The 24,482-nt window shown below is 40.0% G+C and overlaps 1 protein-coding gene across 1 annotated transcript in view; it reads right to left on the reverse strand.

Annotated features, from left to right (window-relative positions):
- The window catches only part of HSPA4L (heat shock protein family A (Hsp70) member 4 like), a 43,056-nt gene extending 24,057 nt beyond the window's left edge, over positions 1–18,999 (reverse strand). The window contains exons 1-11 of the mRNA XM_088132868.1: positions 18,757–18,999; positions 16,045–16,102; positions 15,569–15,709; positions 15,246–15,368; positions 14,225–14,324; positions 12,495–12,628; positions 11,921–12,165; positions 11,759–11,835; positions 9,445–9,596; positions 8,915–9,021; positions 6,195–6,328 (exon numbers count right to left, since the gene is read on the reverse strand). Coding sequence (XP_087988994.1) covers positions 6,195–6,328; positions 8,915–9,021; positions 9,445–9,596; positions 11,759–11,835; positions 11,921–12,165; positions 12,495–12,628; positions 14,225–14,324; positions 15,246–15,368; positions 15,569–15,709; positions 16,045–16,102; positions 18,757–18,863 — 1,378 coding nt within the window. The 5' untranslated portion in view covers positions 18,864–18,999. The remainder of the gene's footprint in view (positions 1–6,194; positions 6,329–8,914; positions 9,022–9,444; positions 9,597–11,758; positions 11,836–11,920; positions 12,166–12,494; positions 12,629–14,224; positions 14,325–15,245; positions 15,369–15,568; positions 15,710–16,044; positions 16,103–18,756) is intronic.
- Between the last annotated feature and the right edge of the window lie 5,483 nt (positions 19,000–24,482).

Raw genomic sequence — 24,482 nt, forward strand, 5'->3', positions numbered from 1 at the left:
CCAACCACTGATGCCGAAGAAGCTGAAGTTGACCGGTTCTATGAAGACCTACAACACCTTCTAGAACTAGCACCAAAAAAAGATGTCCTTTTCATCATAGGGGATTGGAATGCTAAAGTAGGAAGTCAAGGAGTAATCGGAATAACAGGCAAGTTTGGCATTGGAGCACAAAATGAAGCAGGGCAAAGGCTAATAGAGTTCTGTCAAGAGAACAAGCTAGTCATAGCAAACACTCTTTTCCAACAACACAAGAGACGACTCTACACATGGACATCACCAGATGGTCAATACCGAAACCAGATTGATTACATACTTTGCAGCCAAAGATGGAGACGCTCTATACAGATAGCAAAAACAAGACCAGGAGCTGACTGTGGCTCAAATCATGAGCTTCTTACTGCAAAATTTAGGCTTAAATTGAAGAATGTAGGGAAAACCACTAGACCACTCAGGTATGACTTACATCATATTCCTTGTGAGTACACAGTGAAGGTGATGAATAGATTTAGAGGATTAGATTTGGTAGACAGAGTGCCTGAAGAACTATGGACGGAGGTCTGTAACATTGTACAGGAGGCAGCAACTGAAACCATCCCAAGGAAAAAGAAATGCAAGAAAGCAAAATGGCTGTCTGATGAGGCATTACAAATAGCTGTGGAAAGAAGGAATGTGAAAAGCAAGGGTGAAAGGGAAAGATATAAGCAACTGAATGCAGATTTCCAGAGAATAGCAAGGAGAGATAAGAAGGCCTTCTTAAATGAACAATGCAAAGAAATCGAGGAAAACAATAGAATGGGGAAGACTAGAGACCTCTTCAAGAAAATTGGAGATATCAAAGGAACGTTTAGTGCAAAGATGGGCATGATAAAGGACAAAAAAGGCAGGGACCTAACAGAAGCAGAAGAGATTAAGAAGAAGTGGCAAGAATACACAGAAGAACTATACAAGAAAGATCTTAATGTCCCTGATGTCCACGCTGGTGTGGTCACTGACCTTGAGCCAGACATCCTAGAAAGTGAAGTCAAGTGGGCCTTAGGAAGCATTGCTAACAACAAAGCTAGTGGAGATGACAGTATTCCAGCTGAGTTATTTAAAATACTAAAAGATGATGCTGTTAAAGTGCTGCACTCAATATGCCAGCAAGTTTGGAAAACGCAACAGTGGCCACGGGATTGGAAAAGGTCAGTTTACGTTCCAATTCCAAAGAAGGGCAATGCCAAAGAATGCTCAAACTATCGCACAATTGCACTCATTTCACATGCTAGCAAGGTTATGCTCAAAATCCTACAAGCTAGGCTTCAGCAATACATGAACCGAGAACTACCGGATGTACAAGCTGGGTTTCGAAGAGGCAGAGGAACTAGAGATCAAATCGCCAACATTCGCTGGATCATGGAGAAAGCACAAGAGTTTCAGAAAAATATCTACTTCTGCTTCATTGACTATGCAAAAGCCTTTGATTGTGTGGATCACAACAAACTGTGGCAAATTCTTAAAGAGATGGGGGTACCAGACAATCTTACCTGTCTCCTGAGAAATCTGTATGCGGGCCAAGAAGCAACAGTTAGAACTGGTCACGGAACAACCGATTGGTTCAAAATAGGGAAAGGAGTACGACAAGGCTGTATACTGTCACCCTGATTATTTAACCTATATGCAGAGCACATCATGAGAAATGCCAGGCTGGAAGAATCACAAGCCGGAATTAAGATTGCAGGGAGAATCATCAATAACCTAAGATATGCAGACGATACCACCCTAATGGCAGAAAGTGAAGAAGAATTAAAGAGCCTCTTGATGAGGGTGAAAGAGGAGAGTGCGAAAGCTGGCTTGAAACTCAACATTAAAAAAACTAAGATCATGGCATCTGGACCCATCAATTCCTGGCAAATAGAAGGAGTAGAAATGGAAGCAGTAACAGACTTCATTTATTTGGGCTCCAAGATCACCGCAGACGGAGATTGCAGCCATGAAATTAAAAGATGCTTGCTCCTTGGGAGGAAAGCTATGGCAAACCTAGATAGCATATTAAAAAGCAGAGACGTCACCTTGCCGACAAAGATCCACATAGTCAAAGCTATGGTTTTTCCAGTAGTAATGTATGGCTGTGAGAGCTGGACCATCAAGAAGGCTGAGTGCCGAAGAATTGATGCCTTTGAACTGTGGTGCTGGAGAAGACTCTTAAGAGTCCCCTGGACTGCTAGGAGGTCAAACCAGTCAATCTTAAAGGAAATCAACCTTGATTGTTCATTGGAAGGACTGATAATGAAGCTCAAGCTCAGATACTTTGGTCACCTAATGCGAAGAGAGGAGTCTTTGGAAAAGACCCTGATGCTGGGAAAGATTGAAGGCAAAAGGAGAAGAGGACGGCAGAGGATGAGATGGTTAGATAGCATCACTGAAGCAATGAGCATGAAACTGAGCAAACTCAGGGAGGCAGTGAAGGACAGGAAGGCCTGGCGCAATATGGTTCATGGGGTCACGAAGAGTCGGACACGACTTAACGACTGAACAACAATCAGAAGTTACCAAGAAGTCAAGGAGGTCATATTCCTCTTATCCCAGTCTCACCAAAGGTAATCAATAAACACAACAGTCTCAGTACTGAGCCCAGCTCTAAAGCCTAATTGAAAAGAGTACAGATAATCAGTTTCCTCCAGGGTTCTATGCAACTGTATCCTATTATCTCTCTATAACCTTCTCCAGAAAGGAGAGGTCAGGGACATGTAAACATTTCCCCAGCATTGTTGGGTTCAGCAGTGGTTTCTTGAAGAGGAGAGATACCATTGACTCTTTTAAAGCAGGCAGCATCTTTCCCTGACCCATTCACCAACCCCCAACCCAGTCACTTGTTACATCTCTGAGGATTCTCACCAACAAGGAAGGACAGGGATCCAGATTACAGATGGCCATGCTGATGCCAGTCAGATCCCTGTCCAGCTCAACTCATCCCAGGTAACATCACAAGACTTAACTGAATCACCTCTACAGGAATAGCCCAGCTGGCATCCAACTCTGAATGGATCTAAGCAATTTCATCCTCTAGATGCCTAGAATACTCATCACTGCAACCCTGTAACAGTTCTTCCAACCCATCTTTTCCAAGTAGGGTCTGGGTCACCTTAAACAGGGTTACTGGGTGGCAATCTGTGGATGCAGTAAGAACAAAGAAGTATTGCTATTTTGCCACTCTTATCACCATGGTGAACATGTACTACAATTCATGTCTAATCTGAGTAATTTTTTATTTTCCATTAGTGGTCCTCTAGGCATCTCTTCTGACATTTCATCTCTGGAACTCCTCAATATACTGAGGAGCTTCCTTGGATCAGTCAGTAGGGAGAAACAGCTCAGGTGTAATTCTATCCAAAGCTGCAGCCAGCCTCTCATTCCAGGGGGCCTCAGAAAATTCCCCAAGTGTCCTCTGGGATCCAAGTGGTTCCATCAGATGTCTGATATTTACTTACATTTGCATATGTATATTTATAAACTTGTCACTGGCTGAAATAAAGTGACCTAATTTATTTGTTCAATATTGACAGCAGCCTACTAGGATTATAAAAACACTTGTAAATCATTTCCATGGTTCTATATATGTAGTCATCAGGAGATAAGCTCAAAGGTCCCTTTATTTGATTAATTAGAACTTATTGAACAGATCTGTGCCATAGCAGTTATACAATAAGCTAATTATCTGAAACTATAGTTCTTCCCCACCCAGCAATATCTGGGTAATATGAACTACTTTTTGTCACTAGACCAACTCTGAGCATTGGGGCAATGAGAAATGACTACCATCCTCCTGCTCAGCTCCTAGCAGACCAAAGATCCCAGGAACTGCCCTGCATAAAAACCATTTTGGGGATCTGTAGAGATCAATGAGGAACTGTCTGGTACTATAACTTGTAGCTAGCAACCACACATTAGTTTCAGAATGCATTTTATTTCTTGCACAAGTATATCATATAATAGGAAAGCTATGCTTTAAAATAAAATCAAGATAACACTATAATTGTGTAACAAAAGGGTAAGCAATCACAGAAATATCAGGAAAAATACTCTCAATTTATCTCCATCTCAGATTGGGATAATCAATGGTTAGAACTCCTTTGATGAGTTTGTGAATATGCTGATGTAGGTGTTTTGTCAACAAATCAGATGTGGTTTGCTACTGTTTTTTTCCAGGATGCTTTTCCAACCAGTCTAGCATATAGCTTTGAAATTCCTTGGTGGTCTCCAATCCAAGAATTAACTAGGCCTGACCCTGTCTAGCTTCTGGATTTAGTCAAGGTCATCCAAATGAGTGATGTAAAAATAATTAAAATCTAAAATGTTTTGCAAGAGCTGGTTTGGTGTAGTGGTTATGGTACCAGGCTACACATTGGGAGACTTGGAGTTCTAGTCCTGCCTCAGGCACAAAGCCACCTGAGTGACCTCGGGCCAGTGACTCTCTCTCAACCCTAGGAAGAAGGCAATGACAAACCAATTCCAAAATCTTGCCAAGAATTGCAAGACTTGCAAAAACTTGTCCAGGCAGTTGCCAGGCGTCAACACTGGCTGTTTCAATCTTCTTGGAAATGCTCCAGCCATAGCCTAAGTGTTCTGAGCTTAAAACATCCCTTTTTGAGACAGCGTCATGGCCAGAACAGAATCTGATGAGGAAACCAACAATGAACAGTCAGTTCCTGACTTGCTGGATGAACTGCTACCTGAGGAATTGCAGGCAGAGGTAGCTGCGCCACCTGGCAACCAGAGGACACAGCTGCCGCTAGTCTCGTAAGATGAGGAATGTGAGCTGCCACCTCCTCCCAGTGCAAGGGGTTGCCATGCAGAGAGGAGAGCAGAACAAAGGTGCTCTGCAAGGCTCATCAGAAAGGAACCTCACACTTCCAAATGAGCAACGCTGGGGTTGCTTCTATTTAAGAAGAGCAACAAGCTCAAGCCTCTCCATTGGAGACAACCGTTCGTTGACCTAGACTCCATGTGCCTTGCCTTTCAATTTGAAATCTTGTGACTGTGATTCTGGACCTGGACTGGTTGACGACACTGCTACATTTGGACCCTTGGACTTTGCCTGACCAATCTTGTGCCTGCTGTTTTAGGTCTGGACTCTCTCTCAAGGCAAGCTTGCTGGACTTCTGGGGGACTTGATGTCTCCTGTGTGTGTGTGTGTGTTCATGTTTGCACACACATTTTCTTTGCTGCTTGTTTATTTGCTTGAAAACTTCCTAGTAAAGTTTGTAAACCTTTCGATGTGTTTGAGTGCGTGACTTGAGACAGGACAGACTGAAACAGACATTAAGAGCTCAAAACAGGGCTCTTTAGTTGAACTGTTTCAGTAAGGGCACAACAGCTGTTCTGAACTCCAAGCAGGATGTTTTGAATCCAAAATATTTTGTATACCTGTAATCATCAACTACTAAGTAAAAGAGAATACAGGTAGTTGTCAGTTAGCGACGGTAATCAGAACCAGAATTCCCACAGCTATGCAATACAATTGTAAAGTGTGACATCACGTGAATGTGCTGCTTGGCAATGGCAGTCCCTGGTTACCATTGTTAAATGAGGACTGCGCATGATCACAACTTCCAACTTCCTGCTGGCTTCCCCATTGACTTTGCTTGTGGGAAGCTGCCAGGGAAGGTCACGAATTGTGATCACTTGACTGCAGGACACTGCCATTTTTGAAAACCCAGTTGCGAGCCCCTGGATCGTGATCCATGACTGTAGGTGTGCTGCACCAGCCAGAACTTAGAGGACCAGTCGTAACTACCACTCATTCAACGCTGTCACAACTTTGGTCGCTGAACAAGAGGTCTACAGAGGACCACCTATATAACTAAAGATATGTGCTAGGAAAGTGAAACAGATACAGAGAAAAGCCCAACTGCCCCCAAAATAAAGTGGTATCATTGCTAGTAAAGTGAGGAACAGAGAAATGAAAAACCATCTACCATGATGACCAAAAGCTTTGTAAAAGAAGTCAAATAGAGAAGTATGTCTTAAAGTCAAGCAGAAAAATACAAAATGTATTCAAGGACAAGAGAAAACTAAAAGCTCTGTCCACAGAAAACAAGGAATCAGTGATTAGCACAAAGTTATTTCCTAAATCTATAAGATGAATATTCACATTATTTGAAACAAATTTTAAAAAAGGCATATTGTCATGCTCAGCAAGTAACAAAAAAATTTACCTATTCTTGTATCAGGATAAGGAACATCATGAGGATGTGTATAAAATGCTTCCAGTTCAAAAGGCTCTTTTTTATGGAAGGTAATAACTTTTGAGAATGGAGTAGCATGATTTTTGCTGAAGACTTCACATTCACTATAGAAAACAAGAATGCTTATAATTAACACGCAAAAGAACTGATAATTAAACTACAAATAATGAGAAGGATAAGGAGTCACAATATATCCTGTGATATTAAATAATTACCTGAGGCCAGAGAATTAGAGGCCAAAACTTAAAACCATGTATTACTTCCATATTACAAATGTGTATAGTCAATCGTTCATAATAAACCAGTCTTAGACATTTTCACAAAAACATTTTGAGAGGAAGTCACCATTGCAGAACATTCATTTAATTTTAATTTAGTGAAACATTCATTTGGGGAAAAAATGCTCCTACATAAACATACAGCATGCTGAAGAACTCTAACTTTATAATTGCAACCTCTTTAAAGATAACAAGCTAGGATAAGCATAACTTGACTGAGACAAGCACTTCAGTCTATAGGGAAGATAAGAGGAGCTCATTTAAAAATTAAATGTAGATGACCTCCACCTTCATAGACAATGCAGAATAACTTACAAGTTCTTGCAACTAAGAACAAGCAGTGCGCACACACACACACACACACACACACAAACCCAGAGTGTAGGAGTCATTTTTACTATTTTTACTGTAATGTGCTATCTCCTTCATGGGCATATTATTGTGCATTCCTCCAGTCCTTGAGCTGGCACAAAAGTATAGTGGCATAATATGCATTGCACCAATGACATAGCTCTGCCTTAGTGATGAGTTCAGTGATTAGTGCAATCCTTACAGTTTTAATGTGGGATAATTTAAGAATAATGATAATTTAACAATACTGATTGGAGAATTCCCCTAGTTCGGAATTCTTCCATTTTGCCAGTATCACCCGCTGGCAAGAAAAACAACTACCGTTGTCCTTATTGTATGATACAGCAGGCTTGGACAACTGTAAGCTGGTACATATGACAGAGGCTATAGCTGACCAAATGACAGGTTGCTGGTGTAGACATTTTCCACACTGCTGACCTACCACTCAGTACCAAAAGGAAAATGCAATTCTAGCAGCAAGTGCTCATGGCAGGAATCAGCCTGTGAAGCATGCAAAATAGTACTGGAATAGGCAAAATGGCACCCGTCCTTCAAGGAAAAAAAAAAGTATGGCCACACATCAGGAAAAGCAGCAGAAAATCTACAGTGCACAGATTTTTGTGAATAGACTCTGCAACAAACAGATGGCAGCATATGACCTTTGTTGCTCATTTAGACTGATAGGAGCACCAGTCCTTTTTCTTAAAGGCAGGTCAAGTGCTCTGTCAAAAGATCATTAAGTGTGGGTATGTAAGGAAGCTAGGTAATACTTAATCATGTCTTATAAGAACAGATGCAACTGCAGAAGCCATGTCTTTGACTTCTCCAGCAGCCCAACCCAAAATGGCCACCAAGGGCAGGGCTCAGCAATGCAGACAACATGACTACAACAGCCAATAGGAGCTTCGCAGATCCCAGTCATCAGTAATATCACCAATGAGGTATCACAGATTGTATGGCCAGACTTGTGCCAGATGATGGAAACCCTACTTTAAATTCAAATCTAACTTTAAGTTGCTTCTGCAGTGTGTTGGGGATTAACTGAAGGCAATGTCGTGAAGATATGTTCTCTAAAAATGCTTAGCGAAGTATCTTCATGGCACAGTTAGTAAGACATGAGGATAAGCCCAATATATTCCCTTATTTCTCTTGCATTTCTAGAGTACTCAGGGAGAAAGAAGAGGTACTGATGAAAGAGTAGTGTAGTTATTGTCCTCACTACCTGGGTGGTGAGAAGGGAAAGGTGAGTGGGAGAGGGAAAGGTGCAATCAGCAGGATTAGCCCAAGGTATACGGTTGCTTGAGACAGAAGAGCAATCTGTTTTCCCAACATGCATAGTATGCAAGACTGGCTATGGTATTTTGGAGCACAAGATAAAATGTACTGGAAGTTTCTCTTTCTGGAAGCAAAGGCTTTTACAAAATAAACAATTCACTGTACTTTCATGACCTTAAAATCAGTAATGTGAAAAAGTGCCTTGGGGGAAGAAACTCATTTTTCTGAATTACAATTAACACTGAGTTGACTCTCAAGTCCAGCACAAAATCAGAAACAAGAAGGTATCCCTTTCTGAGAACTGAGAAGAACAAGCATATAGCTTCAAAAGCTTCAAAAAAGCTTTTTAAATTAAGCTTCAAAAAATATTCTAGCCCCCAATGCACACTATAGTTGTATTGCTGTCTTATCCCACAATGAGCATGAATTTCACACTTGCAGGAAACATGGGATGAGAAAGCCTTGTCTTTTCCCAAATGAATTTTGGAAGGGGTCACTAGAAGGGAAGAGAGAAGAATGCTTATCACAATGTGAATAGCAAAAGGATTGTGGGACTCTGCTCTTCCAGGGAAAATAGAAACGTATAAAGAATTCTGTTTCTTTATAAGATCAAGAAATTATGTAATAGTTTTTTCATGGTGAAATCAGTGGACTTGTTTATAATTCATCCAAATAATTACCTATACAAAGTTAACCATACAACAAATGGCAAATCTAACCTACCTTGTATTTATAGATACACTATCTACTTAGTTCTTTCATATTTTTTTATCTCAAAACTCTTACCCTGTTCCTTCCTCATAAGATGATTGCCACCTCAGAGTAATTGAGTAAGGAACAACATCTGTGATGGAAAATTCACGGACTTTAAATGCTGGGGACAGAATTGCACACTAGAAAAGAAATGGAGTATCACTCAGACATGTGACTGGTACACATTTATTTTATGTTGCTTATGAGGTACTAGTCAACTACATTTTAATTTCACAATTATGAAGCCTAAGAAAATTTGTTGTAGCAAAATGCAATGCACTTGGAGAAGACTAGTAAGTTTTTTCCCCTGATCAGAAAAATCATACAAGAGATGTGACATTGTTCACAAACAGAGCTCAGCTGTTTCAGAGAAGGGACTCAGGATTAGTCAAAATAATAATTAAAAATACATATGGTTTAATTTCAGTTAAATTGGTTAAGTAAAGTAGCTGTGTTACCTTGAAGGCCTTAATGTGAAGATTAATGTAATTATAGCATGCTTCTTTTGATAAATTTACAAGACCAAGAAATTTAAGCAGTAATACTGAAAACAATTAACACACCTGTAATGCACAACCCCTTGCAACAGCTTCATCTGCATTTAGTGTGGTACTTATATCTTTACAGAAAAATTTGCAAATCTGCTCCTTCACAGCTGGGATACGAGTTGCTCCACCTACTATTTCTATACTGTATATATCTTCACACTGTAGTTCTAGGAGACAAACAGGAGATAATTTGTTTTTATAGATGAAAAATATAGTTAGTTTTAGACAGTATGGATGTACTTGGTAGAGAGACTGCAAGGATGGAAGAAGTTTCTCTACTACACATTAGTATGTCTCTTCTGTTAACATGAAAACCTACCCTTCCTTTCTGAATACTTGTGGAAATTCTATATTTCAAAAAACATACTTTCCACTCTTACAGGTAATAGAGCTCTAAATCTAAGTATTAAATAAGCATGCCAAAACAAATACAATGAGAAGTTAATATACATATAACATAGGAAGCTATCTGCTGGGTCCCAAAGCCTAGCAGAAGTGAATAAATAACTTAAATAAATAAATAACAAAAATAAATATGGTATAGTGTACAGTACTTGACAGTGAGGAGTAGCAGCTGGCAAAAGGCCATTTGCCTCTTTCTCTTCAATTTCATAAAAACAAAAACAAAAAATAAAATGGTTAGACACCTGCCTTTGCTGTCTAAAGAAAAGCACCAACCAAAAGGAAGGTAAGCAGGTATATTGAATTCTCTTCTCTCTGATACTAACTTTTGTTTTTCAGCCACAGACCCCAAGTTCTTGGGATTTCTGATGTTCAGGTTACAAATGTTCATGTTCCTGAAATCAAAACTGATATTCCAATAAAAGAAAAGTCTAAGAAGGCTTATGGGAACCCCAACTTCTGTAGAAATGGAAATATCTTAACAAAAATAAAACAACCATAGGAAGGGGCCTCAAAAACAGTTCAACAGAAGTAAAATATACTCAGTGACTGTTTCAGCAAGATGAAGACTATAATGGAACTAGAATCCTGAAGAGCAAACATTTCATACTGCAACATTTTGATGCAGGCTTCAATTGTTTTGCTCTATTTTCACTTTTATTATGGTTGGCCATTGGAATAGAAAAAAAAGAAAGAAAGATTTATGATAAAATGCTTGCGTTCATCCAGATACTCTACAGTTAATCCATTATCAGTCAAAAGAAGAATTATCAGTATCTCAGATGAGCTTTGTGGCCATCTGGAGGCTGGATATGTAAGTGTTCTACACTGCACTTGCACAATACAATCAGAAATTCAGTTCAAAGCACCGTGCTCTACTGGTGCATGGTACAATATTTCAAAGTGATGGCCCAATACAGTTAGAGAGAAGTCTCATTCAGTGAATGAACTATAGTAAACCAGCAACTATTGATAAGTATAAAATATAAGGTAGAGGGTTTTTTTCTTTTCTTTCTTTCTTAGTTTTGGTTGTTTTCATCCATTATAAGGTCATCTTCTACTGTACATTTTGCACTGCTACTTGATTATACCTTCCTGATATCTACCAAGTGTATGAATCCCAAGAACCTGTTATTTAATCCTAAGACCCTTTTCTTGTGCCTCATGATTTTGGTTGCTTATTCAGGGTAGATATGAATCCATATGCCTACTGTCTAGCTCTGTTTTTCCATTCATCTATCTAATTTTCCTTCCAGCACACTTTCTACTCCTTTTTATTCTTCCCAAACCAATGGAATATTGGAACAAAATTATGTAAATGGGTTAGAACTCAGTCCATCTGCTTGTCCATCAGCATAATTGTCTAAAAACTAAATGTAACAGGATTAAATTTGGTGTGGTAAAGAAGTGAACAAAAGAAAGATCAAATTTGAAAACAGGCCAGTTCAGACCAGGGACTACAAAAGAAAAAAAATCCACAAACTGTCCCCAAATGCATCCTTACTGAAGAGGCAGTTGGACAGCAGCTCAGCATATTGCCAACTGCTACAGTCTAAGAACCTTCCCTTCCTCCTTGTCACATGACACAGAGCAAAATTAGGGGATAAAAAGAAATCTAGAAGCCATACTTTGCATGCTTTTCCTACCTTGTTTGTGTTCTTTCCTATTATAGTAGATGCCATTTTTCTATTATTCGTATCTAGGCATAATTTTCTTCCCTTACCTTCTTAGCATCTTTTTTGTACTTCACAGAACCACTCATATCCAACTTTTAAGAACACTAATACCAAAATATTATTTTTTCAAATTCCAGAGATATTAAAGACTTAAAGAATATTCAATGTGATAGGCATGGCCTAGAGTAGCAAGCAGAAGCCTAGTTATTAAATATAAGCATCCAAAATAAGCTGTTGCAGCTTTTACTTACTAGCTTGTTCCATCACTGCTCTCAGAGGAGGTTCTACTCTGGCCAGAAGAGATGCACACAATTGTTCAAACTGAGCCCTATTTTAAGGAGAAAAGTATATTAAATATTTTGGGCATATATGGTTATCTCATAATTTACACTTTATACAACTGAATATGATACCTGTTCATTTTGCTAGAGACATCAATGTCATTCATAAAGCATTCTATATTTAATGGAAGATCAGAAGCATTTGCACTCATCAGCTTCTTCAGTTTTTCACACTCCTGATATAATCGCAGCAATGCTCGAGCATTGTCCTTAACATTAAGTTTATACTTGATCCTGAACTCTTCGCAGAAGTAATCTACCAAAGCATCATCAAAGTTTCTACCACCCAAAAAGGGATCAAACGTAGTAGCAAGTACCTATGAAGTTAAGCACAATGATAAGGAATGTAACAAACAAGATAGAATGTAGCAAGATAGAAAAAAAATGCTTGTGGTTAGATAATTCATATAGAAGTCTAAGGCAGTGCCCGTGCAAGAAGAATCTACTGTGTAACTGTACTGGCACCCCATTATCATCATCATTTTTTTAATGGCAAAAATCAGAAAAAGTTCCAAGCATAGCTATGAGGCAACAAATTACAGGCTTTTTTCCTGATAGGCTATTGCTCATATTATTTATTTTGGGATTGAGCTGATTCTTTATCCTGTTTTATTTTTCTAAATTATATGTTGCTTTAACAATTTACCTTCAATTTTCCTTTGTTAAAAGCACAAACAGAAATCTGGTATGCAGAGTGTCCCATGTCCACAAAAACCACATTTCTTGGTCTCTCCTCTAGGTTTGGTAGATCTTGTTTATAAATTCCATAGGCTAAAGCAACTGCAAGAATTTAAAGAATAAATTATATGGAATAGAAAAGTTTTAAAAATAACTTATACAATTATGAAAAGCCAAGGGAGATTATGAAAGCATTCATTTTTTCCAGGTTCTTCAATGCAATCTACTTTTCTAACATCAGAACCAATTAGCGTCAAAATATCTGTTGCATTGTAACTAGTTATGTGCAAAACTATGTATTGACTAGTTTACTTTGGAACATGATGAACCAATTGGAGAATTACTGTCATTTCATATACTTGGAGAAAAATGGAATGGGGAAGACTGAAACATTCCATGATGGAACAGAGTTTTGCATATCTTTGTAATTTAATACTGTGTATCTAAATATTTTCTAAATGAAATCTATCAGTTTTAGGAAAACAATACTGTTTTACCATTTTAAAATATACTTTGATATAACCATGTCTTTTTAAAGAAAATGGTTTAATGATTTTTATGCCAGTCCTCCCTCCCCACAAGCCAGGCAAATAAATGCAACATGAAGTAAGGATATACATGTAGAGAGTTTGCAGATAGTTTATTTACTTCCATTTAGCATGGAATGTGTGTGAGAGTTTTTTGTTGCCATAAGATGGTGATGGCTCATAGTACTTCCACTACATGTTCTCAGCATTGTCAAGTCAACAGAAAACAACTGTATGTTGCCTTCAAATTGTGTATCAGGGTTTGTGCAATGAAAATGATGGTACTGAGGAAGACTCCTATTTTTATCAACTTTCTCCAACCTTCAGATTCAAATTGCCTGATTCCTTATATATGGACAGCATATTTGCTAAATTACAATCAGATACAATATTCTATTAACACAGTTTGTAGGAACTTTCACACGTAAGGGCTGATTCAAAATGTTCAAAATGCCATTTATTTTTTCTGTTAACATTGCCAAATTATAAGCTATTCCAGAATGTTCATTTCTCTTACATATGTTCTAACAATATTCATTACAACACATTGAAATTACTTGCAATTAAAAAACAAATTGGCATAATTTGAAGAATTTGCCCTGGTCATACAACTTAAAACATAGGAGTAAAATCATTATTTTTAAAAATGTATATAATGTTGTTTTTGAAGGGAACTCCTCTGTGGTAACATTGTCACTAATCACTGAAACATTTTAAAATAACTTTAAAAACTTTCTCTGTTGCAGTCTTTCTTTATAAAAATGTTGAGCAAATAACAGTGTGTATATGTAAGCCAAATGATTTGTGGTACACTATTAATGTCTCCAATTACATAAAATAATTAGAACCAACTTTCAAGATTGGAATCCAAAGCATTATATAAATTTATCAACTGCTATCCTAGAAATATTTATTGTGGTATTAGTCCTATTGAACTTATTATTTTGAGTAGATTTCCAAGCAGATATACATTAATGTTGCTCCAAGAATTTACAATATGTATTTTAGTAGAAACCACCTATACTGGAGGACAGTTTACTTGTGAATAAGGTACCCCAGTATTTAGCTGTATACCATATAATCTTGCTAGGTGGTTGTGTTGTCTACTTTGACTCTGATTTGAATTTGATTAAAAACCAAAACTGCTATATAACAATTAAAACAAATTTACCTGCTGTAGTTTCGTTCATTAGTCTCAAGCAATTTAAACCTGCCACTTGCACTGCTGCTATCACAGACCTTCTCTCAGCATCAGTAAAAAAACTTGGGATCTATAGAAAAATGTTATTCTATTAAATTAATTTCACCATATTCATCTTCCTAACAAGTTTCTACAAGATATATGGCTTATGTCCTATTACAAAAACTTAATTGTAATCCTGAAGTATGCAATTTAAATATATTTATTCCAATTAATCCAATGTTTCAGTATTAATAGGCTAATTAAAATGTATTAGATTACAAATGTTTGCACTAGATTGGTTTGGATTAATACTATGGGTCTATGAGGTCCTGAACCAAATTAGATCTCAGTGCTGCAGAAAGACATATATCCTGCCTGTACATGTTTCCTATTTTCAGCTTTTGCTTCTCCACAAAATGCCACAATGGGAAGAGAAGGGGAGCTGAATAACAGTCTACATTTTAATCTCAAGGAAATGGTTCATGAATAGCCCTTTAGACATAATGTTTTGAGGAACCTCTACCTGCAACAAATGTAAGCTGATATCTAATTAAGCAACTTAGGCATAAAACTTGATGTATTATTTGGTAATTATGTAAGTTTCTTGCAAAATAATGCTATCAACAATACGTATGAGTTTCCTGAAATACTAGCTACAAAACAATGAGTGGGAGGGGCAATGCTAATTGTTCCCCATAACCACCCATTTTGCCCCAAAGCAACCAATTTTTAGCACATTTCTTAAGCATTTGTCATGAACATCCTAAACCTGTATCTCTGAAATTGGGCAGACTTCAGCTTATTGAGTGTCTACCATATATACAACTATCTACTGTTTACACATTTCTGCAAGCATTATCAGTAACTGAGAAAACAGACAAGAATATTCTAGAAAACAAAACTTTATTAGCTTATAGTGCTGTCTTTTCAGGAATATATTACATTCTAATCATTCCATGAAGTATAACATTACTACTTTCTAAGTATCTATATCATTATGAAAACTTACTGAAATGACACAATCTGCTACAGGCTTTTTAAGTGCACTTTCTGATGTCTCCTTAAGCTTAACCAACAGCATTCCAGTAACTTGTTCAATAGCAAATAATCTCTCTTCATCCAAATAGCGTACCTAGAGTATTAAAAAAACTCCAAATAAATTAATAAACAAACTAGAATCTATAGTAGGCACTCATGTTGGCAGAGATGTTGCATTTGTTTTATTATTTATCCCATTAGCAATCTCTAGTGAGGTAAATTAGAAAGAGATCTTAACATTTCTGTTTTGCATATCCTGACAGCAGGTATCATAACAGAAAGCACCACGCTCACCTTCACACCTACACTCCCATTAGGTAATTTCTGAAGTTCATATGGCAGTTTGTGTCTCTCAGCCTTTATAAAAGGATCATCAAATGCTCTCCCATGCAGCTTTTTAAATCCATGTAATGTATTCTTAATATTTGTGATTATCTGTCAAAATAATATTAAGATATTAATTCTGCATGTTCATGTTAAATCTCCTTTCATCTTACAGTTTTCCAATACTTTTATTAATTTATCAGTAGTAAAGACTGATATACTCCATTCTTATTAAGCATTTCTAATTCCTTACCATTGTAAGAAAGATTTTGTTTTGTTTTATGCAAGACACAAATACCTAAGTTCATAGTGTCCATTAGTAGTAATGCTATCAGTGCTTATGATTAAGAAAGATTTTTTGGAATGAATAGAATATTCCAATGAAAATTTAAGAACTGCTTCTGAGTAAAATGGTAACTTTCACTGAAATAACTATAAATGTTTACCTGGCTTTTTGCTGCATTTCCAATAGTCCGGGATTTGGATCCCAAAGATATACAAGCTCTGAAATACAACAGATATTCTATAAACGTGCATGAAAAAATCAAATTGTTACTTATTGCGAATAGAACAAAGGAATTTGAAACCCCTGTATACATTAAGCATAGATATATATATAAATCCCAGTGCTATAAACTAGACTTGTCCACAGAAGTTTGACCTTGACTCAAGGGAGTCAACAGAAAACAAATATACGGTTTAATAATGGAAGGTGGTAAAGAAACTAACCTGATTCTACAGAGCAAAGAACCCAACCAAGAAGCATAAGCAGCCCCTTGCAAAGGCAAATCTTATCTCACAAATATTTTATTTCATTTCAGAAAATCAAAAATGAAGATAATGAAAGAGGAATTTACAAGGATTTGTAAGAGAATCAGCAATGTAAGACACTTGTAATTGATCTGGATTTAAGGATAACCATGAACTACTGAATTTTACAATGTTTGCAAATTATTCAAGATCATAAAATCCAAAGCAACAAGTTAAGTTCTTAAGGAAGTATTTCTTATTTCTTTATATAACACTGTAAACTCCAGGAGCATATAACAGCTATCAACCTACAGATATAGCAAGGTAGCATCTTCCTAGCAGTAAGATTGGTAAGGCCAAACAGAAGAAAGCCTATTATTTTCAAGTCCTGTTTCTGAGTTTTGGAATGCAAGGAGCAGATGGATCTTTGGCCTGATCCAGCAAATACATTCATTCATAATCATACACACACACAGCATTCCATGCTTTCACATATCCAGTTCATTATCACCATTAACTGTTTGCTAAATTTAACTAAGGAAAATGATAGCTGAAGTCTTTGCTAGGACAAATATTGTTTTTCAAAGGGACAAAGAACACAGAACAAAAAATTGCGTGCTTTTGATTATGCAAATTTTCTATTTCACTAAATCTGCAAAGAGATGGTGCTCATTTACAACTCCTGCTGTAACCCACGGAAACAAAGAAGAGTGAACAATTTCTACCTACTCCTGCAATACTCTGTAATTATCTATACAGTACATCATCTCTTCCTGGGTACCACCCTCCATGTCTGATAGTTTAGGTAAGGCAACAGAACAAGTAGTAACAAGTCAGGCAAAAGGGAAGAATGCTGCAAAACAGAAAAGATGAAAAACTTTGCCAACTTCCTTTACCCTATCTATCTAGCTTTTTCCTTTCATCTAAATAAGCTGCAGCATGCTTATTTCAGAGGTTGAACTTGAAAAAATGCTGCATACTACTATGACCTGAATTGCCCTCAACTATAATATTTTTGGCTGCTGAAGAGATGCATTACAATTATTTTAAGGGTCAGAAAGAAATGCTAAATCATGAAACTATTTGCAAAAACTGAAAGTTTCAATGTTATTGTGATAGAAAACGGCAACAGGCAAAAGTGGAAAAATTGTTGTGAGATTATTAGTTGTCATAATCTTCAGAATAGGGGTTATTATAAGTTATAACAGGGCTTACACAAAACCAGCAGAGCTACAATATTTTAGGTGTGTAATTCTATTTTTTTTTAAAAAAAGAATCAGACAAGAGAATGAGAAGGGAAAATAAGAACAAAAATAACATGACAATAGTTGTATGCATTTAAATAAATAAGAAAAAATGTTTAAGTGGGCTCCTCTCATGAAGGCCAAAGCTCATGGTGAATTAGTTCTAAATCTACCAAGGCTGAAGATTACTGCTAAACCCAAGCTTATTAATTAAAGTGAAAAGAAGAAAAATCTTTCTAAAAAGAGAGAAATCCTAGTTCTCCAACCCAAAGTCCTCCAAAACTCTATCTGATTCTGCAAGTTGGCATTCTAACACATCTGGATAACCTCAGGCACTGATTAAGACAGAAAATTCAGTATCACCGCGCATTTTGTGTGAAAAATGGTGCCAACAAAATTCCTGGTTTTTCCAGGTAAGACTGCTTAAGACACTTCTGGAAAAGTTAGTCTTATCTCAATCTAATTATCCTCCATATTTGCTGGCTATAATCCTCATTGTCCTACCTAGTAGGACCAGTTAAGAATGAGGAGGAGTTCAATAAACACAGCTAGCACAAGTTGAGAAATGGCTAATTTGACAACACCGAATTCACTCAGTACAGGATCCATGATCCATACTGATACACAGCAGCTTCTAAGTTCATACACCACATTGAGCCATGATTTAGGATGCTGTGTGAACCCACCTACTGTTTTTTGTAAACCATGGTAATAGCTCAGAATCCTGGGCAAAATCAGCTACCTCCAATTATTCAACAAACTAGAGTTAAGAAATCACGTCTTAATACAACACGAAAATAAAACCCCATGGTGATGTAGGAAAGCAAGGTTAACCATCAAGAATAAGATGTGGTGATATCTAAATTCAGTAAATCCATAAACAGCCCACCAAGAGGGCAACATGACGAGCCTGGAAGGGCGGGCTCAGAAGACTTGACTAGAAGAGAGAGAAGCCTTAATTCCAACTGGCCCTTCTCCAACCTAGTAATTTCCAGGTAGGTGGAGCTGAAACGTAGCCCAACACCGGTCGGGGGAAGGCTCCTTAAAAGGTTTCATGAGGCGGAGGCTGCCGGGGAGGAAGCCAACGGAAAGAGCGCGAGCAGCTGTTCATTTCTTCGGAGCGGAGGCTGTTGCCCAAATGACGGTTAGAAGGCTAGGACTCACGGGGTGCAGCGGTCGCTGTACTCGTTGGCGATGGTCTCGATGCCGCCGCTCCGCGCCACCGCGATGTAGCAGTTCTGGAAGCCCAGGTCGATGCCCACCACAGACATGGCTGCGGCGGGTGCGGTCCGCTTTCTTCCTCACCCCTCCCTCCGCGTTGCTGTGGCGGGCCCTCGCGGGACAGTGCTCGCGGCGGGGAGACGGCGCCTCGGCGCGTCGCTCGCTCGTTCTCTCACTGCGGAGCAACAGCCGCCAACCGGCACTTCCTCTACTCTGCGCAGGCGCGGCTGGTCGCCATACGAGGACACCGCGAAACTCCGGCTGGGGCTTCGGCAGTTTCCGCGCGTCCTCGGGTGGCCTCCCGGAGTTCGAGAAAGATCTGGAAACAGGGTGAGAAGAGTGGGAAAAGGCCTTGTCTCGGTCGCCATCTAAGGGCCAGAGTTCGGAATTGCGGCTGCTGAGCGTTCGCCGTCGGAGGACCTGGAAAAATATTGATATGAAACGAGAGGCCAAACCGAGAGAAGCACCAAATGTGATTACGGGCAGTTTGCAGTTACATATGAACAAAATCTGTTAACATCTTACAAATATTTTATTTTCTTCGCATTTTACATTCCCGGTTCCCGGATGGAATAGAACTCAGGAAGGAAATTTCAAATAGCATCAAAATAATAAATAGACAGTTAACGAAGATAAACAGTACATGTGTCAAAATAGGAAATAAAAAATATAAGTAATTGGGATATTTATTTATTTTATTTAAACATTCCCATCTTAAAACCAAACTCTGGGTGCCTTACAATCAAAGACTAAAACTATATATACAAAGAATAAAAACAGAACAGTGAAACCAAGGACAGAAAATTATCTCAGTATATTGTAAATGAGTATATATAAGACAGGAGTACAGAATGTGTACTCCAGTTGATAATTAGTGTTAGAAGGTTGGGACATATAGGCATTATATATATATATATATATACACATTTTAGATATTTGTAGACATTTTGGATATTTGGACATTTAGATGTTTTAAACACTTGCCTTTACCTGCTTGTGTAACATGAAGTAAAAGCAGGCCCAGCAATATGCCAATATTCCCTTTCCTGTATGTATGGTTGACCTCACAGTAATTGACCTTATTTAAATTATCAAAAGTGTTCAGATGACCCTTCACAAAGAGAGATAAGCGGTCCTGACCTTGTTTCTTAGGGATGTAGATCAGGACAGCACTCAGGAACAAGCAGAGTGATAAAGGATGCTTTACATATGGCTGTAAACAATCAAGGTGATAGAAATTAGTTTACATACAAGAAGGGAGAATCTTAATCAGGACCAGAGAAAGGGGTCCTGGGTAAAGGGAGGAGTATGGATCAAGGTAACTGGCTTTGATTGGATCAGAGGGTCATGACATCTTAATGTAGGTCTGAATGTAACGAAAGGTATATAATATGCTGTGTGGCGGGGGTCCAGTGGGGCCACCCACCTAACTGCTTGCTGTCATTGCTTCTGCACTTGGGTGAAGAATAAAGCTCCTAACTTCATGCAATTCGTCAGTGTCTTTACTCCCGGCTCAGAAACGGACTTGGTAAAATAACTTTTTCTTCCAACATTTGGCACCCCAGATGGGACTGGGCTAACCTAATGGGCTGGGTCCCGGGAGGATAACATGCCCTGCCGGCACTGGGCCATTTGCCCGGAGGGTTTGTGGTTTTCCTACGGGATTGCCCTGAAGGTAGTAAAAGGAACTTTGGTTTTGTGCCAACCGATTGCATGAATTTAGGACAACGTCACAGTGGGTGAGTACCAAACAATTTTTTCTTTTTATTAGCCCAGCGTTTGTGTGTAATTTGTTGTGCCCCAGTGTTTGGTTGTGAGAGATTTGTGTGTTTCCCCAATTATTTCCCCGCTATTGACTAGGGCTGTGTGTCTGTCTGCTCCAGCCGCACCTATCTGGAAAACCCAGGTAGAAAGCAAGGGGGGCTGACAAGATCCACATGCCTCAACAGGCAGAGAGTGTGTGAGTGAATGACCATGAGCTGAACCTGGGGATGTGTGTTTGATCCCTTTTATAAAACCCGACTGCAGACCAAGACTGTGTGTCAAACTGGTTCAAGACGCCCCCGGGCCTCTGCTAGCTCTTGTTGGGTGATGACCAGAGCAACCCGGATAGCAAGTGGGACCAGGGCGATCCGCGTGCCCGGGCAGGTTGTGCTTGCATAAGTAGCTGAGGCTACGGTTGTGCTTGAATGAGTGGCTGATACTATAACTGGGCGATTACCGCTTGTGTGCTAGAAATTGCAAAATTGATAAGTGATCAGGACTTTGGAAGCATGCAGAGGGTCGGTACTCTAATAGGGAGTCTCTGGGTGTTTAGACACACCCCAAATCCGACGGGCACTGGTGCCACGCTTAGGGACACGAGAGGGTATGGGGAATACTCAGTCGACAGTACCCCCATCTTCCCCTTTGGGGAGGTTGCTACAGGCTCGGGATAAGGGGATTTTGCCCACCCAGCCAGGAATGAGGAAAAGACATGCACGTGAACTATGTATTGAATGTACTCAGTATCTAGACACAAGTGGTAATGCAATTTGGCCTCCAATGGGTACATTCCACTGTGAGAAACTGAAGCTTCTTGAGCTCCAATTGAAACAGAATTGTCCAGGGCACTTGTCTTATTGGCACTGTTGGAATTAACTTGCCGATTTACCCCCTCTTGCCAGCGCTCCCGACTCCACTTGTTTGGAACAAGGGCATGAAGGCACTTTGCCTTCCGGCAAAATAATGGCACCTCTGTTATTAAACCCGGTACCTCTACCTCTCACACCTGCCACAGATGGGCAACCGGCTACAGCTGGGAATATAGTATTTCTGAGACATCCCACTCCCTTTTCACCAACGGACTTGGCAGTGTGGCGCTCCAATACTCCTTCCTTCTGAAAAGACCCATTGGCTGTCATAAGACACTTAGAGGCAGTCATTCGAAGTCATAACCCTCCATGGGCAGATATGATGGAGCTCCTTAATATGTTATTAACCAGGGATGAGGTCTTGAAATTCATGAGCCTGCATGGGACTATAACAATGTCAACCATTGAACTGACTATAACAGGGCTAAGGAAAATCTTATTGAAGCCCTTCGGGAAATGGGGAAAAAGCCTTTGAAATGGTCTGAATTTAATAACACAATTCAGAGACCTGATGAAACCCCAGACGCTTTCTGGGTCCGTTTATCTGAGGCAGGGGTCACTCACGCCCATTTGGATACTGAAAATGACAAAGACAATAGGCTTCTCCACTCTGCCTTTGTGGAGCAAGCGGCTGCTGATATTAAGAACCATTTCCAAACCATGGTCTCTAACTGGCAAGGTTTAGAAGTTGCTGAGCTCCATCGCATTGCCAATTTTGTTTTTGATCACCGTAAGCGAAAAGGGGAGGAGGAGAAGGATAAACGGCACCACGCTGACCACTGTGAAGACCTAAAAATGTTTGCTGCTTTCCAAACAGATCATCGCAGCCGACCACAACACGTGAGACCCAGGTCTGGGATTCCACTGACCCGCCCCCTCTGCTACTATTGCCAGAGAGGGGCATTTCAGGACCCGTCAGGCGGATGCCAGGCAGATGGAGGAACGGCGGGGGAGAAGCGGGAACCCTTTTCTTCCCCAGCAACAACCCATACTGCTTCCTCATTCCCACACTCCGGCTCCACCTCCTCCCCTTCCTTCCCGGGTTTGCTCATATCCTGTTCTTCCTTCCACAGATTCTCCGGCACAGCCCGGATTTTCTACGCAATGACGGGATCTTGGGGACACCCAAGAACCGAAGCCCTTGAGTGCACTCGCCTTACTTCTGCAGTCCGGACCTGGGGGGGGGGAACCCTTTCTGTCTCTGACTATGGATGGCCAACAGTATCACTGCTTGGTTGATACCGGGGCCACAGCATCCCTACTAACCCACCCTCCTTCTTCCTCTGTTTTTTCTGGTGTTTCTGACCATATTGTTGAGGTTGGGGGTAGGGTTATCCCTGTAAACATTACCGATCCCTTAAAGGTTGAAGTGGGTCCCCTTACTATTGAACATGCTTTTACCATTTGTTCTGAATCTCCTGTTTCCCTTTTTGGTCGCGATTTACTCTGTTAACTTGGGGCCACTATCAAATGCACTACTAATGGGTCAAACGCAGGCTTTCGCTCATCAGCGCCTTGCTCAATATGAGGCTGAGGCTGAACCTTTTATCTCTAACCATATTTCTTTTGAAAGGTGTTCTACGCTAAACCCCGCTACACTGCTACCTGAATCTGATGCTTCTTCACCCCTCCATGACTGCCTTCAGGTCATCCAGGATGCTGAAAACCCCCGGTCTGACCTCACTGACCAGCCCCTCATGAACCCTGACTGTGAATATTTCACTGACGGTTCCTCCTTCCTCCACGAGGGCATCCGTGTCTCTGGAGCAGCAGTGGTTTCGTTGTATGACATTATCTGGGCCTCTCTGCTTTCTCCCTCCCATAGTGCCCAGGCTGCAGAACTTATTGCCCTTACCGAGGCTTGCCGGGCTGCCTGCACCCTTCGTGTCACTGTTTATACAGATTCGAGATATGCATTTGGAGTATGTCATGCCACCGGGGCCCTATGGAAACAGCGGGGCTTCCTTACTTCTTCTGGCTCCCCCATTGCTCATGCCGCTTTGGTAGCTTCGCTCTTGGAAGCCGTTATGCTCCCTAAGGCCCTCGCTGTGGTGCACTGCCCAGCGCATCAACGAGACAACTCCCTGGTCACTATGGGAAATGCTTTTGCGGATGCTGCAGCTAAATGGGCCGCCCTGCAGCTTCTTCCTCTCTCCGTTGCAGTAGCAGAGTTTCACCTTCAGTCATCTATTCCATACGATGATTTCGTTGAGAGGGGGGAGGTGGAACAGTGGCAGGCAAAGTATGAAACAACTTTTTCTGATGGATTTTGGAGGGTGCCAGATGGCAGACCCTTAGCCCCAGACGACTACTACGCCTCCTTTGCCAACAGGTCCACTCAAAGGGCCATTGCGGGACTCAGGCCATTGTGGACACTGTCAGAAGGATATGGTACGCCCCAGGGGTCTACATGGAGGCCGAAAAGGTGGCACAGGCATGTCTCACGTGTCAAGCTAACAATGCCTCTTCCAGACAAAGGATACACAAAGGAGGCAGGCCCTGGGCTCAGAGACCCTTTGCTTTTCCCTATTCTGCTTCTTCAAAATTCAACTTTTGCTTCCATAGAGTGTCATAGGTACTACCATGGTCTGCACTATTCTAATGTGCCCTAGGTTTCTGCAATTGGTGTGACTCCCATTACTTGAGCTACTATGTACAAAAGTACAATATTCTTCAGTCATCTTTTCCTTGTGTGGTCCCTCTATGCAATGACAATTGCCTGCTGGCCGGCCCTTTTTCTTTTCAGGGAGAGGAGAGTATAAATGAAGACTTCATGTCCAGGAAGTGTGCCTTCTGTGCTGTAGCACATGCCCTATGGAACATCCTCCCTCCAGAGATCAGGATGGCCCCAACTCTGCTGGCCTTTCGTAAGGCTCTAAAGATCTCGTTATGTGTCTGGACCTGAGGCCCTGAATATGTGAAAGGTCTCGTCTCCTGATTGTGTTAACAACCATGGATTGTAACATTCTTCTTGGCTGCTGCCTGCATTTTAATTTTTGTATTATAATGGCAATTTGTTTTTAATTTGTTTAACTA

Source organism: Python bivittatus, unplaced genomic scaffold, assembly GCF_059951505.1.
Source record: "Python bivittatus isolate LINGU-HERP-01145 unplaced genomic scaffold, Pbiv_v1 ctg000070_np1212, whole genome shotgun sequence".
NCBI lineage: Eukaryota > Metazoa > Chordata > Lepidosauria > Squamata > Pythonidae > Python > Python bivittatus.